This window comes from Protopterus annectens, chromosome 11.part0 (assembly GCF_019279795.1).
Source record: "Protopterus annectens isolate FY-2018-M chromosome 11.part0, PAN1.0, whole genome shotgun sequence".
NCBI classification, from domain to species: Eukaryota; Metazoa; Chordata; order Ceratodontiformes; family Protopteridae; genus Protopterus; species Protopterus annectens.
This window is the reverse complement of record NC_056745.1, coordinates 31,836,106-31,850,497: the sequence shown is the minus strand read 5'-3', so window position 1 is coordinate 31,850,497 and position 14,392 is coordinate 31,836,106. Positions and strand designations below refer to the sequence as shown.

The 14,392-nt window shown below is 39.1% G+C and overlaps 1 protein-coding gene across 1 annotated transcript in view; it reads left to right on the top strand.

The window, feature by feature from the left end:
• The first annotated feature begins 771 nt into the window (after window positions 1–771).
• The window catches only part of LOC122814900 (KRAB domain-containing protein 4-like), a 94,851-nt gene continuing 81,230 nt past the window's right edge, over window positions 772–14,392 (top strand). Inside the window, exon 1 of the mRNA XM_044087165.1 lies at window positions 772–958. Within this exon, the coding sequence (XP_043943100.1) occupies window positions 947–958 (12 nt within the window). The 5' untranslated portion in view covers window positions 772–946. The remainder of the gene's footprint in view (window positions 959–14,392) is intronic.

The window sequence follows — 14,392 nt, the reverse complement described above, 5'->3', positions numbered from 1 at the left end:
AGACCGTGTGAGACTTTTGTGACAGCACAACCTTTTTGCTAGAAAATAATGCTAATATCACAAAAACAGGCTTTAATCCCTATGGAGAAAGCAGCATATACTGCAGTCCAACTCAGTATTTCTCAAATACTAAGACCAGTTTCCCTGGGGAAGCCCACATATGTTTCAGAGGAGGTGAAAGTAGCTCTCCAAAAGTTGTAAATTTAAAATGTTGTCTTTATTACTGATTCTATGATGAAATCAAGCTGAATAGAAAAGCCTATATTGGTGAATATACAAAAATGTGCTAGGTCAAATATCTGTTACTTCACTTTTATTTAATTTGTAAACAAACAAGGCTGTTAGGAGGTTTGTTTCTGTACATTAAAATTTACCACTTACTGTTGAAAAGAAATGCTATTTTACTTTTGAAGTACATAAGCAATATGTTTTGGTAAAGGAATGGTGAAGGCTAAGGTCCTTACTGTGCCAGGGGAGGTACTATGTGACGAAGTCTGTCAAATGATGCTGTATGTAATTAACAGCAAATGTTTTGCATTAATGCAAAAACACTTTCAGCAGTAGTTGATGATGTAATAACATGCAACATAGTCTGCAACTAACATACTGATCTGCCCGTCTTACATTACACAAATCTGCACTGCATTCATCACAAATAATTAGTGTAAATGCTGAGCAATCAAAGGAGAATTGCTGCTTTACTGTTGAATGCCTCATTAATATTAATTACCTGTTTTGGATTGTGGTATGGGGATGCATTTCATTGATGGACAGGAAGTGAGTGCTAGCTTAGTTACTAACCTTGCATATTGTTGGCAGCAAGAAGTTGACAAAATACATTATTTTTCAGCTGTAATTCTCCACTGTTTTGACAGAGCTGGTGTCTGCAAACAACATCTCCATCTTTTCTGGCAGATTCTTCACTGTAGAAACCTGAAACAGAAAAATGAAGTTGGAGGTAAGTTTAATGCTGGGCAAATACTGTGTATAAAGGCACTGGCTGGCTGAGTGCTGAATATAATTTATTCTTCTTGCAGTTAAGTCTAAAAAAGGACAGAAAAAAGTAATCTTATTTGTTTATTTTTTTTCAGAGAACAGATTATGGTTTTGGAAATCGAAGTAAGGGAACTAAAAAGTATTTTTTTTTTCTGGGATTTGATATGTTTGAATTGCTCTTTCCAGACTCTGGAGAGAGGGAGTTATTTATAAGCAGCACACATTGTATTGTTAGAGGCAGAAAAAAAGATCTAGTACTGCAGCTAGGAAATGCTAAACAGTCAGGAAACATTAGAGCAATTTGCTTTGCTATGTATTTCTTCCAAGAGAGATCCCGTATTTGAGAATATGTTCTCTTTGCATGCATGCATGTAGAAAAGGAGTGTCACAGTCTGATATACGAGAAATGTAAAGTGAATGTGATTGATTGCATGCACAAATATGTGTGTGCTTTAAAATGCTTGGAAGAAAAATCTATAAGCAGATAAGGATAGTATTTCATGTTGTTTCAGTCTGCCTGAAAATCTGTTTTCTCCTAGATGTATATAAGTGCATAATTAACAAATAAACCTAAAGCCCCATACTATAGAATCATATTTCCCTTCTTTTTGTATTTATGTATGGGTGACCTTTTTAAACTTGAACAATATTCAGCCACAAGAACTGTAAGTCACATTCTAAAATGTTTGCAGCCCGTGTAATTAAATACTTACCCTTCTTGTTAGTTTTAGGATTTCCATGGTCTCTTCTGTGCTGCCAGTTTCCCACATCTTCACACACTCCCTACCTCTTGCTGGTGGTCTCTCATTCCCCACACTTATAAGAACATCTTAAAAACTCTTTCTGCCAAGTGGTAGTTGATGATAGCTTTGAGATATCGCTCTGAGTCTAACTTTACATAATCAACCACAGGATTGTACTGGACCCTAGCGAAAGTCAATGATTTATAGCAGACAGCACTTTCTGTAAACTGCATCTATAAGTCATAATTAGTTAAAATACTTGTAGTATTTTAAAAGATAGGACATCCCTGTTTTTAATTTAAAAAAAATGTTCTCTTCCATTATGGTCCTTGCCCTTCTGTTTCTGTTCCCAGTGCTCTAGATGCTTTCTCTGTTGGCACGTAATTGGTGCCCATCTTATTACTGTTCTGCTACCCTGGTGGTCATTGGCAATGGACTGACTAGGGCAACATGCCATCTTATTACTGTTCTGCTACCCTGGTGGTCATTGGCAGTGGACTGACTAGGGCAACATGAAATCCTCAGTCCCCTTCTGTACTGTCCATTATAACCATAACCAGTAGTTCCCAGCAGTGACTATGTACGTACACGTGGGAACATCCAGCATGCATGCATGTATCAGATCTGCAAAATATAAGGATTTCTGTTCAGATTTAGATGTCTGCCAATAATGCCTGCATGGAAAATAGTGCCAAAGACCTTAGACAACTTAGACAAAAGATTAAATGCAGGTAGGTACAGTGCAGACTCGTGTCCTAGATTATTAATGTGGTGTAACTGGCTTTAAATGCAAAAGAGTGAAGCTACTCTGAGGATATTGGGTACACCTATGTTTGTCAGTGAAAAGACAATATTATGGGTCTGGGGAAAACAGAGGAGTATTAACTTATGAAAATGGTAACCACTGTCATTGCTCATTGGGAGAGTAAATTATTTTATTTAGTTAAAGGGGAGTACCTTAACAAAACTATATTTCACACCACTACTAAGAGACAGTGAAAGAGAATTGGGAGGAATTCCTGAAGCCAAATTAAACATATGGGGTGGAAGACTCCAGCAGTGCTGAGTTTAACAGTGCAATAAGAACAGGGCAGGTGGATGGGGAATTTTGCTTTTCTAACAAAGTAGTATGTTATGCAATAAAGACAGTCTAATTCAGCTTTCTGAAGTTAATGTTAGGTATTTTATTATCTTATTAAGTAAAAATAGTAACCATCAAGTCATCCCGCAATTTACAGTTAGTCAGCATTTTGTAGTTCCTATGCCTTGGCAGGTCAGACACCGTGTTTGTTCTCTTGTGTAAACCAGATGTTTTTTTTAATATTCAAGGGGAAAGAACTCTACACAAGTTACTACAGTTCAGTAAAACACCACACTGTAGTCAAACTACACAAGTTACTACAGTTCAATAAAACACCACACTGTATTCAAACTACACAAATTATTACAGTTCAGTAAAACACCACACTGTATTCAAACTACACAAGTTACTACAGTTCAGTAAAACACCACACTGTATTCAAACTACACAAGTTACTACAGTTCAGTAAAACACCACACTGTATTCAAACTACACAAGTTACTACAGTTCAGTAAAACACCACACTGTATTCAAACTACACAAGTTACTACAGTTCAGTAAAACACCACACTGTATTCAAACTACACAAGTTACTACAGTTCAGTAAAACACCACACTGTATTCAAACTACACAAGTTACTACAGTTCAGTAAAACACCACACTGTATTCAAACTACACAAGTTACTAAGTTACCCTGACAACCCTTTACAAACGGCTAATGCCTTTAATTCTTTTTTCACTAATGCTATCAAAAATCCTGCTAGCCATCTTTCTCCCGATACCTCAAATCTTCCTACTTCAACCACTATCCCACCTCCTCCATTTTATTTTCAACCAGTGTCTACTTCCTTTATTTGTTCCCTTCTCCTAAAATTAAAACCTACCATCCCCTCAGCTGACCAACTCCCTGCCGAATTCTTGCAAAAAAGAGCTAAAGCCATCGCTTTCCCCATTTCTATACTGATCAATAGAACCATAAATGAAGGAACTATCCCATCTATATGGAAAATTTCCCATATCATTCCACTACATAAAGGGGGACACTCCAATGACTATTCTAACTTCCTCCCAATAGCTCTGCTATCTCCCCTTGCAAAAATAATGGAAAAATGTATCCATAAGCAACTACTTTCACAACTTCTCAACTATGACTTACTTGCCAATGCCAGCATGGTTTCAGACCTTTCCACAGTACCACCACTGCCCTGCTGTCCTTCTCAGACCCCATCAACAATAACTGTAACAATAATATTCTTTCCTCACAAGTCTTCATTGACTTATCAAAAGCCTTCGACATAGTTAATCACCAACTTCTCCTGCACATACTGAAATCCCTTTCACTTGATCTCCTAACCATGAATTGGTTTAAATCTTATCTTGAAAACAGCCAACAGGCTGTATTGTGGCAAAATAAACTGTCTGATAATCTACCCATCTCCCTCGGTGTTCCTCAGGGATCCATTCTAGGTCCACTCCTTTTCTCCATTTATATTAATGACCTACAAGCAGCAATACCACACACCACCTGCATTCAATATGCAGATGACTCTACCATTATCTGTACAGGCTCCTCTGAAACTGAACTTAAAACTCTAACCCAAAAAGCTTTCAATACTGTAGAGCAATGGTTCTTAAAGCGCTGCCTCCTTCTTAACCCCCAAAAAACTAAACTCTTACTTTTCACACCAACCCGAAAATCCACCCCATACATCTCACACTTATATCAAATGACGGCACCATCATTTGTCCCGACCTAACCACTAAACTCTTAGGAATAACAATTGACAACAACCTCAACTTTGATACCCATATAAACAGCACAATAAAATCAGTGAACAAAAAACTGGGATCCCTTTACAGAATTAAGCCCTTTCTTACTCCAGTAGCTAGGACTGTTACAGCCAGAACCCACTTAATCTCAACTCTGTTCAATGCCTCCCCCATATATACTAACCTTTCTAAAAGCAACCTCAACAAACTGGCCACATCCTATAATAATATTGCTAGATTTGCCACAGGCTCCCCTTTCAAAACTCATCACTGTCTGAATCTAAAACAACTAGACTGGTTAGAATTTCACAATCAGCTTACATTTCGACAGCTCCCCATAGTTCACAAGGCCCTGTATAAACTCACCCACACCCCGATACTCTCTACCCTCATTACTTATAATAATAATAAAAAGATCCCACGCTCCTCAGGTAAACTACTTATTAATACTTCAAGTTCCACTCACTCAGCAGGCGACTCCCTATACTCTAACTCTGTAGCAAAGCTATGGAATGTACTACCCACTGAACTAACATCACAGAGTTCTCTTTCACTCTTTAAAAAGAATCTAAAGCTATTCCTAAAGGAACACTGGCTGTGCTCCTGTACTAAGCCTGACTAACCTCTCTACTTCTGAACTACAACTACTCCTTACTCTAAATTTTTTTCCTAAACAAACATAATACCATGTTATCATAAAGAATATGTACGTTTACATGGATATTGTATCTTATGTACAATGCCCTTGATTCCTACTGCGAATTCCATTCCTGCTAAGACTAATTATTTTGTAAAAAAAAAAAAATATTATTTTGTAACAACTGCTTTTTTATGTAATAACTTTTTTTTACTTTTTGCACATTTTATCAGCTACTATTTTTATCTGTTATTACTCTTAAACTATGTATGTATTATTATTATTTCTATTTTTTATTTTTGGAGCTTTTCTCCCCGGGCCTCTACTGAAAATGGACATGCATCCAGCTAGACTAGCCAGGTCAACAAATGTAAAATAAAAATAAAATAAAAATAAATACTACAGTTCAGTAAAACACCACACTGTATTCAAACTACACAAGTTACTACAGTTCAGTAAAACACCACACTGTATTCAAACTACACAAGTTACTACAGTTCAGTAAAACACCACACTGTATTCAAACTACACAAGTTACTACAGTTCAGTAAAACACCACACTGTATTCAAACTACACAAGTTACTACAGTTCAGTAAAACACCACACTGTATTCAAACTACACAAGTTACTACAGTTCAGTAAAACACCACACTGTATTCAAACTACACAAGTTACTACAGTTCAGTAAAACACCACACTGTATTCAAACTACACAAGTTACTACAGTTCAGTAAAACACCACACTGTATTCAAACTACACAAGTTACTACAGTTCAGTAAAACACCACACTGTATTCAAACTACACAAGTTACTACAGTTCAGTAAAACACCACACTGTATTCAAACTGCACAAGTTACTACAGTTCAGTAAAACACCACACTGTATTCAAACTACACAAGTTACTACAGTTCAGTAAAACACCACACTGTATTCAAACTACACAAGTTACTACAGTTCAGTAAAACACCACACTGTATTCAAACTACACAAGTTACTACAGTTCAGTAAAACACCACACTGTATTCAAACTACACAAGTTACTACAGTTCAGTAAAACACCACACTGTATTCAAACTACACAAGTTACTACAGTTCAGTAAAACACCACACTGTATTCAAACTACACAAGTTACTACAGTTCAGTAAAACACCACACTGTATTCAAACTACACAAGTTACTACAGTTCAGTAAAACACCACACTGTATTCAAACTACACAAGTTACTACAGTTCAGTAAAACACCACACTGTATTCAAACTACACAAGTTACTACAGTTCAGTAAAACACCACACTGTATTCAAACTACACAAGTTACTACAGTTCAGTAAAACACCACACTGTATTCAAACTACACAAGTTACTACAGTTCAGTAAAACACCACACTGTATTCAAACTACACAAGTTACTACAGTTCAGTAAAACACCACACTGTATTCAGACTACACAAGTTACTACAGTTCAGTAAAACACCACACTGTATTCAGACTACACAAGTTACTACAGTTCAGTAAAACACCACACTGTATTCAGACTACACAAGTTACTACAGTTCAGTAAAACACCACACTGTATTCAAACTACACAAGTTACTACAGTTCAGTAAAACACCACACTGTATTCAAACTACACAAGTTACTACAGTTCAGTAAAACACCACACTGTATTCAAACTACACAAGTTACTACAGTTCAGTAAAACACCACACTGTATTCAAACTACACAAGTTACTACAGTTCAGTAAAACACCACACTGTATTCAAACAGGAAAGCAGCATGACCAGTATTAGCATCTTAAAGACCTACCTGACCACAGGTGGTAACATGAGTGGGTCCTGTGGAACAGGGGTAATATGGCTAGAACAAGAAGCAACAGACACAATCCTGGCCACGGAGTTTTGTACCAGTTGCAGCTGGGCCAGGACACGATAAATAAACACTAGTTAAATCATGCCTCAGTAATCTAGTTGGAATGGGCGGCCACGGTGGTGCAGCGGTTAGCGTTGCTGCCTCACAGCAAGAGGTTCTCCGGTTTGATCCTCGGCTGGGATGCCTTCTGTGCGGTGTCTGCATGTCCTCCCTGTGGTTGCGTGGGTTTCTTCTAGGTGCTCCGGTTTCCTCCCACATCACAAAGACATGCTGTAGGTGGATTGGACACTCTAAATTGGCCCTAGGTGTGAGTGCGTACATGTGTGTGCTTTCTGTGGAAGGTTGGGTGTCGGGCTGGCTACTCGACACTGTAAAACTCCACTGCCAATCATGAGCGGACAGGTGATCTGATGTGGCGACCCCTAACCGGGAAAAAGCCAAAAGAAGAAGAAGAAGTAATCTAGTTGGAATGATGCATTACATGTTTTATCCTGACAATATTCTTTTAGTGAACATAAGATGGTTCTAGTAACAGCCAGCATCTTATCCTTAAGTGTCAGTGTAAATGCGCACCTAGGTCATACACATGTAAGGCAAGTTCCATTCTGTTCTGCATGTACAAAATAATCTGAGAACGGAAAGGAAGCTGTGATAGATGAATGATGGCATTCAGCAGAGCCTTGTTCTGATTGAATTTCATGACTAGTGACCATCTTGTAAAGGATGGCCTCCGTGCCATATTCCAAGGGTGGTGACATCTAACACATGACTCCAGAAACAAAAGGAAAGGCATAGCTCAATTCCAATGCCATAACATCGGTGACAAAGTTTTACCATGAGTGACTTTTGTCTGTGGCATCTTATACAATGTGAGTAGTAACTGAGCCAAGATAAAGCCCTCTGGCATCCTACCAATTGGCATATGTTTCTGTGAATATATTATGGCACATTTGTCAACAAATGCAGCATAGTTTCCTGTGGTAAGTCTTGTGTCACTACTAATTACACTGTAGATAATATTCCACTTAAATGTGACACAGTCATCAAGGACTTGAGTACCTACATTGATAACATGATGTCCTTTGACCATCTTGCTTCTGTGGTGGTTTGAAAATAGTTGTGTCTTTGCACAACTTATTCTTTCTAGTTGAGTATCTCTTATCCAAATATAACCTTACTTTGAACCTTTTTTCATTATGGAACCTATTTGTAGTTGTCTTTTTATTTTTGTTAAATTGCTTAATATCTCTGGAAATATTACCTTACTCAGACCATTCTCTTAAATATGTAACCTATGTGTATTTTTCTTTTGATTTTGTTAATTGCTAAATATTACTGTATACTGCATTTTAAATATTTATCTGCTTGGAGCTTCTCTCCCCTGCCCTCCGCTGAAAATGGATATGTATCCAGTTGGACTTTCCCGGTTAACAAATGTAAAATAAAATAAAAAAAATAAAAATCTGGACGTATCCCTATTGAAAATTTGTGATCACTCATGAATCCACCTAGACTGCTTTTAAAGGTTTCTAAGGAAGTATTCTAATTGATAGATACTGGACACCCTATTCCAGAAATAGGGGATACATTGTGTTAGTTATTTGTCAAGCTTTCCAGTGTTGTTGATGTAGTGGTATAGGGTTAGGTCTCTAGAGTAGGCGTTTGCTTTACCTGTGGTTCAGTTTAGGTGAAGGAGTTCAAAGAGTGATGGTCATTCATAGCATTAAAGGCCAAGCTGAGATCACCAGTTAGGACTCTGTATGAATACAGACACTGAGTAGAATGACATGGTTTTTAGCTTGTCAGAGTAGCTAAGACTACTGAGACTTGAGATGTTTCTGTTGAGGAAGCTTTAAGGTCTCACAAGCTGCTTATCAAAGTACATAAAGTCTACTTAATGGAGGACATGTTGAGTCTCCCACCAGTGGTCCTGATGTGGCCAAGCTTTTCAGTGCTCTCCTTGACTTTAAGCTTAGGAAGAATCTAAGAACTTGTAAACCACATGGTGAGTGTTTGCCAACAAAGGTGCTTGACTGTGATACAGGAGTCCATAGTGTCAGCTGCTGATGATGAATGAGGAAGACTGGGATCAGACGTAACCATTGATTCTGTACCATAAAGAGGTCACTAACTAGTTGCATACAAATAGTCTTATTGGCACATCTGCATCTAAAACCAGACAGAGAAGAATCCAGGAGGCCATGAGATGTAAAAAAGGAGCACAGCTGCTCATAACTGACTTTCTTAGCAATCTTACTTAAGAAAGGTAGTTACAGATAGGGTAGACATTTTCCAAGTCCCCACTGTCAAATATGTTTGAATAATTTGTGATATAACTAGACCCACACCCCCCCAACATTTTGAAACTGAGTTGAGATCACTAGAGAACAAGGTGGTTTGTGTACCTGTAACTGCAATGCACTATGGATGCATGTTAAGGGACAGAGTACCTGATTTTGGCATCCCTGTTAACAAAAAATAAGTAACTTCCTCCCTTTGAGAGCAAAAAAAAAAAGCTTTATAATTAGTGAGACAAGCTGGGCTGCACAATTTGCTGAATGAATGAGAACAGCTTGACAGTTTAGTGAGGCAGAAATCTCAGTGGGCAACAACATTGCCTTCTTACAACAGTTCTCCTTAAGGTGCACCATGTAATGGAATATCTAAACTAATTTAGTCCTCACACAGAATAATTCTCTTTCATCTGTGTTCCAAATAGGACCAGCACAGTATTGAGTAGCTGAATCATTGTGAGATCGAGCTTAAAGTAAACCAGGTGACATTCAGCTGCAAGATTAGTTCCATTTCCAAATCCATTATAACTAGATCCAGATGGAATGCAAAATGTAGTGAATGTTTGTGTATGAATAAATGTGGTGACTACCCGATAGAAGTCAAAGGTTTCTGTAATATTTAGAAGTTCTGTGGCAAGCTAGTGCCACTGGTCATTAACCACGGATTAGCCACCTTGGATGATCTTGCACTGAGTTCATGAGGATGTCTGAGAATTCTTGTAGAAAGTCTCATGGATAAGTGTGGGGCAGTAAACCAAGAGAAGTCTCCAGTTTTCCCAAGTTCCAAAGACCTGTTTAGAGGTGATGGTGTATCCAGCATTCTCCATGATCACCTGATGTGAGACTGAAAACACTTGCCCTCCCACCAGCAGTATTACTGTGCCTCAGGTTATGCAGAACATGTATATCAGGCAGGATGGGTGTTGAAAAGTGTTCTCCAGACAGGTCTCCATGGTAAATGCCGGCTCAGTCTCAGACACTAAAATCTGAAACATTCTTTTTTTTTTTTTTTTTGGATTGACCTGTCATTGAATAAAAAATCCCAACCTAGGCATAGGCTAGCATGCTCTGCCTAAAGGTCAAAGGTGACAAATCAAGCTCCAAGGTGTCATACTAAGATGGGGACAAGCCCTCATAATATTTCATTTTCATCACAGGTGGCACCTGTATTGAGATTTGTCAGTTATGCCAAGGTGCACAAAAACAGACCTCTCTTACCCCCTGGCACTTAAGCTCATAACATTGTTTAACCAGCAGCACAGAAGGGTGTAGAGCAGGAGAGGGACCATAGAATAGGAAAGTCTTATGTTACTCTATAAAAATATATAAACTGTATGGAAATATTAAAGAACAGTCTGTTAGCAAACAACTTCACAAGACCCCTCGAACAGTGCAGTAAAAGAAGAAGAAAAGAAATCTTATCTCATCAAGTTCCCCACAGAGATGTGCATGACCTGCAAAATCCCGTAGGAGGTAACAGGTAAATATGGGAAATTCTGAGTTAATGTTTTTTCAGGATAAAGCAGTCTAAGCTTATTTATTCATTTATTTATTTATTTATTTGATATTTGTTAACAGGGTTGGTCCACCTGAGCAAAAAGTAGCCCATTTTCATTGGAGACCTGAGGAGAAAAGCTCCAGCACATCAACATAGTTAAAGTCACACACAGTTACAGTGAACACATAATGAAACAGAAAATATGTAAAAATACAGCAGGGAACATAAAACATATCACTAGCATACTCAGAGATACTTGTAGATACAGTAAGAAGAAAGATACGTGGTTATAGTAATGTTACAAGAAACATAAACTTGGTATGATAGGCAGATGGAAAACAGTTGAGTGTAGTGCTAGTACAGACACATCAGACAAGAATATAGTGAAGTGAGGTATTATTTAATAGAAAGGAAGTAACAGAGTGGTAATAGTAACAGTTAATGTAGAAAAGAGACTAGCCATGGAGTCGTGTTTAAGTCTGAAGGTCAAAGCTCTAATAAATAGTCGAGGAAACTAGCAAGGGAACGTTAAAACTGAGATTGACAGGCAGATGTTTTAATCAAAACACAAAAAAGAAAAATAAATACAGTCATATAGGTTGCTATTAAATGTGATGTTTAAGTTTATCACTTTGTTGTGTACTGTTTACTCAGTTTTGTTAAAAGTTCCCAAAGATAGATAACACATTGTGAAAAAATATGACTTTAAAACATGTAGCACCCATCATCACCAATCCTAAAAAAGTACAGTTGTGTACACTTACCATAAATGTAGATGTCCGAGTGTATTCACTGTTGCAGTCATTACATTTGGGTTATCTGCTTGCAGGTAGCCCTCAGTCAGCCTGATTAGCAAAGTCTTGGGTCCTGCGTCGGTTGCTGTCCCTTCTTCCATGACGCCAGGTTGTCAGGGGTATAAAACATGCAGCCGACACCATTACATCAGTTTTTCTTGCCCCAGATATCAGGAGCCCCCCTAATTGGAAGCAATTAAATATAAAATTACAATGATATACCTCCAAGAAAAAAGCAAATACACCAAAAAGACTTTTAAGCATAGTAAAGGAAAGTAGAGGTATAGCCAAAAGAAGTTAGGGGGCTGGAGGGAGGGTAACCAGGACTGCAGCAGTGAATACACTCGAACATCTAGATTTATGGTAAGTGTACACAACTGTACTATGTTTTTCGTGTTTCACTGTTGCAGTCATTACATTTGGATAGATTCCCAAAGCTATGGTTGGGAGGAGGAGTTTAGATAGCATTAGGGCCAGCTATAAGGCCCTGCAAGACTGCAGTGGCAAAGCCAGCTCTGGATTTAGAGAAAATTGGCAAATGATGATGCTTGGTGAAAGTATGTACAGAACTCCAGGTAGCAGCTTTTAGGATGTCCCTGGTAGGGATACCTCTGAGAAAGGCTGTAGAGGTAGATGCAGCCCTGGTGGAGTGAAGTCTGATCCCCTGGGGGATAGGTTTTCCATGGTGCTTATAGCAAAAATGAATGCAATGGACTATCCATTTAGAAATGGTTTGCTTTGAAATAGCCTTCCTCTCTGCCCCTGCAGCAAATGCCACCAGCAGTTGTTCAGATTTCCTTTGAGGTTTAGTCCTGTCCAAGTAGAATCTAAGTTGTCTGTGCACATCTATGGAATGCAGTATCTGTTCCCCATTGTTCTGTGGATTGGGAAAGAAGGTTGGCAAATGAATGGACTGATTAAGAGCCACACTGGATACCACCTTGGGCATGAAGGATGGATTTGTTCTGAGGGACACCCTGTCCGCATGAAAGATGATGAAAGGCTCCACTGCCATAAGGGCCTGTAATTCAAATACCCTTCTAGCTGAAGTGATTGCTAAAAGGAATGCTGTTTTCCAAGAAAGAAATTTTAAGTCTGCAGTAGCAGCTGGCTCAAAAGGAGGTAGAGTGAGTTTCTCCAAGACAAAGTTAAGGTCCCAGGCTGGGGTTGGAGCTCTCCTGGGTGGTCTCAAATTTTTGGCCCCTCTGAGGAACTTCTTGAGCAGTGGATGAGAGAAGAGTGAAGGTTCTGTGTTATAATGAGCTGAAATGGCTGAGGTGTGGATTTTAATGGCGGAAAAAGACAGGCCCTTGTGAAGTATCTCAGTTAAGTATTGTAAAATCTGATGTAAACTGGGCGCTGCTTTGCTCATCCCTTGAGATTGGTTCCAGGCACAGAATCTTTTCCATTTTTCAGCATAAGATTTTCTAGTACTAGGCTTCCTTGCCTCTAAAATGATATCCTTCACAGGTTTACTGAGGGATGGTAAAGGAGATATTATGTAATTAGCCAGGCTGTAAGGTTCAGTGTTAGAAGCTGAGGGTGCAGGATCTGGTTCTCCTGCTGAGACAACAGTGAAGGAGTCTGAGGCAGGTGCCATGGGGATAATCATGACACATTGCACAGGAGGGGGTACCAGTGTTGATGTGGCCAGTCTGGAGCAATCAAAATCATCCTTGGTTTGTCCTGTTTTATTTTTAGTAGTACTTTGGAGAGCAGAGGCAGAGGGGGGAAGGCACAGACTGATAGGTTCACTTTCCAGGCTTGTTTGTGGGGAGTCCTTGTGCAAAATTTGTCCAATTGGTAGTTCTGGGGGGAGAGGCAAACAGGTCTATATCTGGGCTCCCTCATTTGCTTGTCAACATTTTGAAAATCCTTGGCTTCAATTTCCACTCGTGTGGGTCCATGAGGTTTCTGCTTAGTCCGTCTGCCAGTGTATTTAGTTTTCCTGGCAGGAATTGAGCTTGTAGGTGCACTTGGGAGCTTAAGGCTGTGTTCCACAATGCCATGGCGAGTCTGCAGAGGGGGTAAGAATGTGTACCCCCCTGCTTGTTTATGTACCACATGACAGTGGTGTTGTCCGTCTTTACCATTAGTTATCCTGGAAGAATGTGGTCCTTGAAGGCTGTCAGAGCATTCTGTACAGCTAACATTTCTTTTTGATTGATATGCAGGTGCATTTGATTTGGGTTCCATTTGCCCTGAATGCACTTCCCTGCCAGGTGAGCCCCCCATGAATAGTCTGATGCATCTGTTGTTAGGGTTTGGGTAGCAGGGGGTGGTGTGAAAGGTAGTCCCTTGTTTTGGTGGCAGGCCTCTGCCCACCAAAGGAACTCTATTCGTAGGCAAGGTATGATAGGAATCATTGCTTCTAGATCCTGAGAATGTTGACACCATAGGCTTTTTAGATGCCACTGTAGTTTCCTCATATGCAGTCTTGCATATGGAATTAGAAGAATGCAGGAGGCCATGAACCCCAAGGCTTGCAGTATTTGCCTTGCAGATAACAGGGTTTTTGTGGCCACTTGTTTGAAGTAGGTTGTCAAATGAATTTGTTTCTCTGGCGTGAGGTAAGCCATCTGGGAAGTTGTATTCAAGCGTGCTCTCAGGAATATAATTTGTTGACAGGGTACCAGGTGTGATTTCTTTTCGTTTATGGTGTACCCCAGACAAGTTAGAACCCTTTGTACAAAGGCCAGATGATTC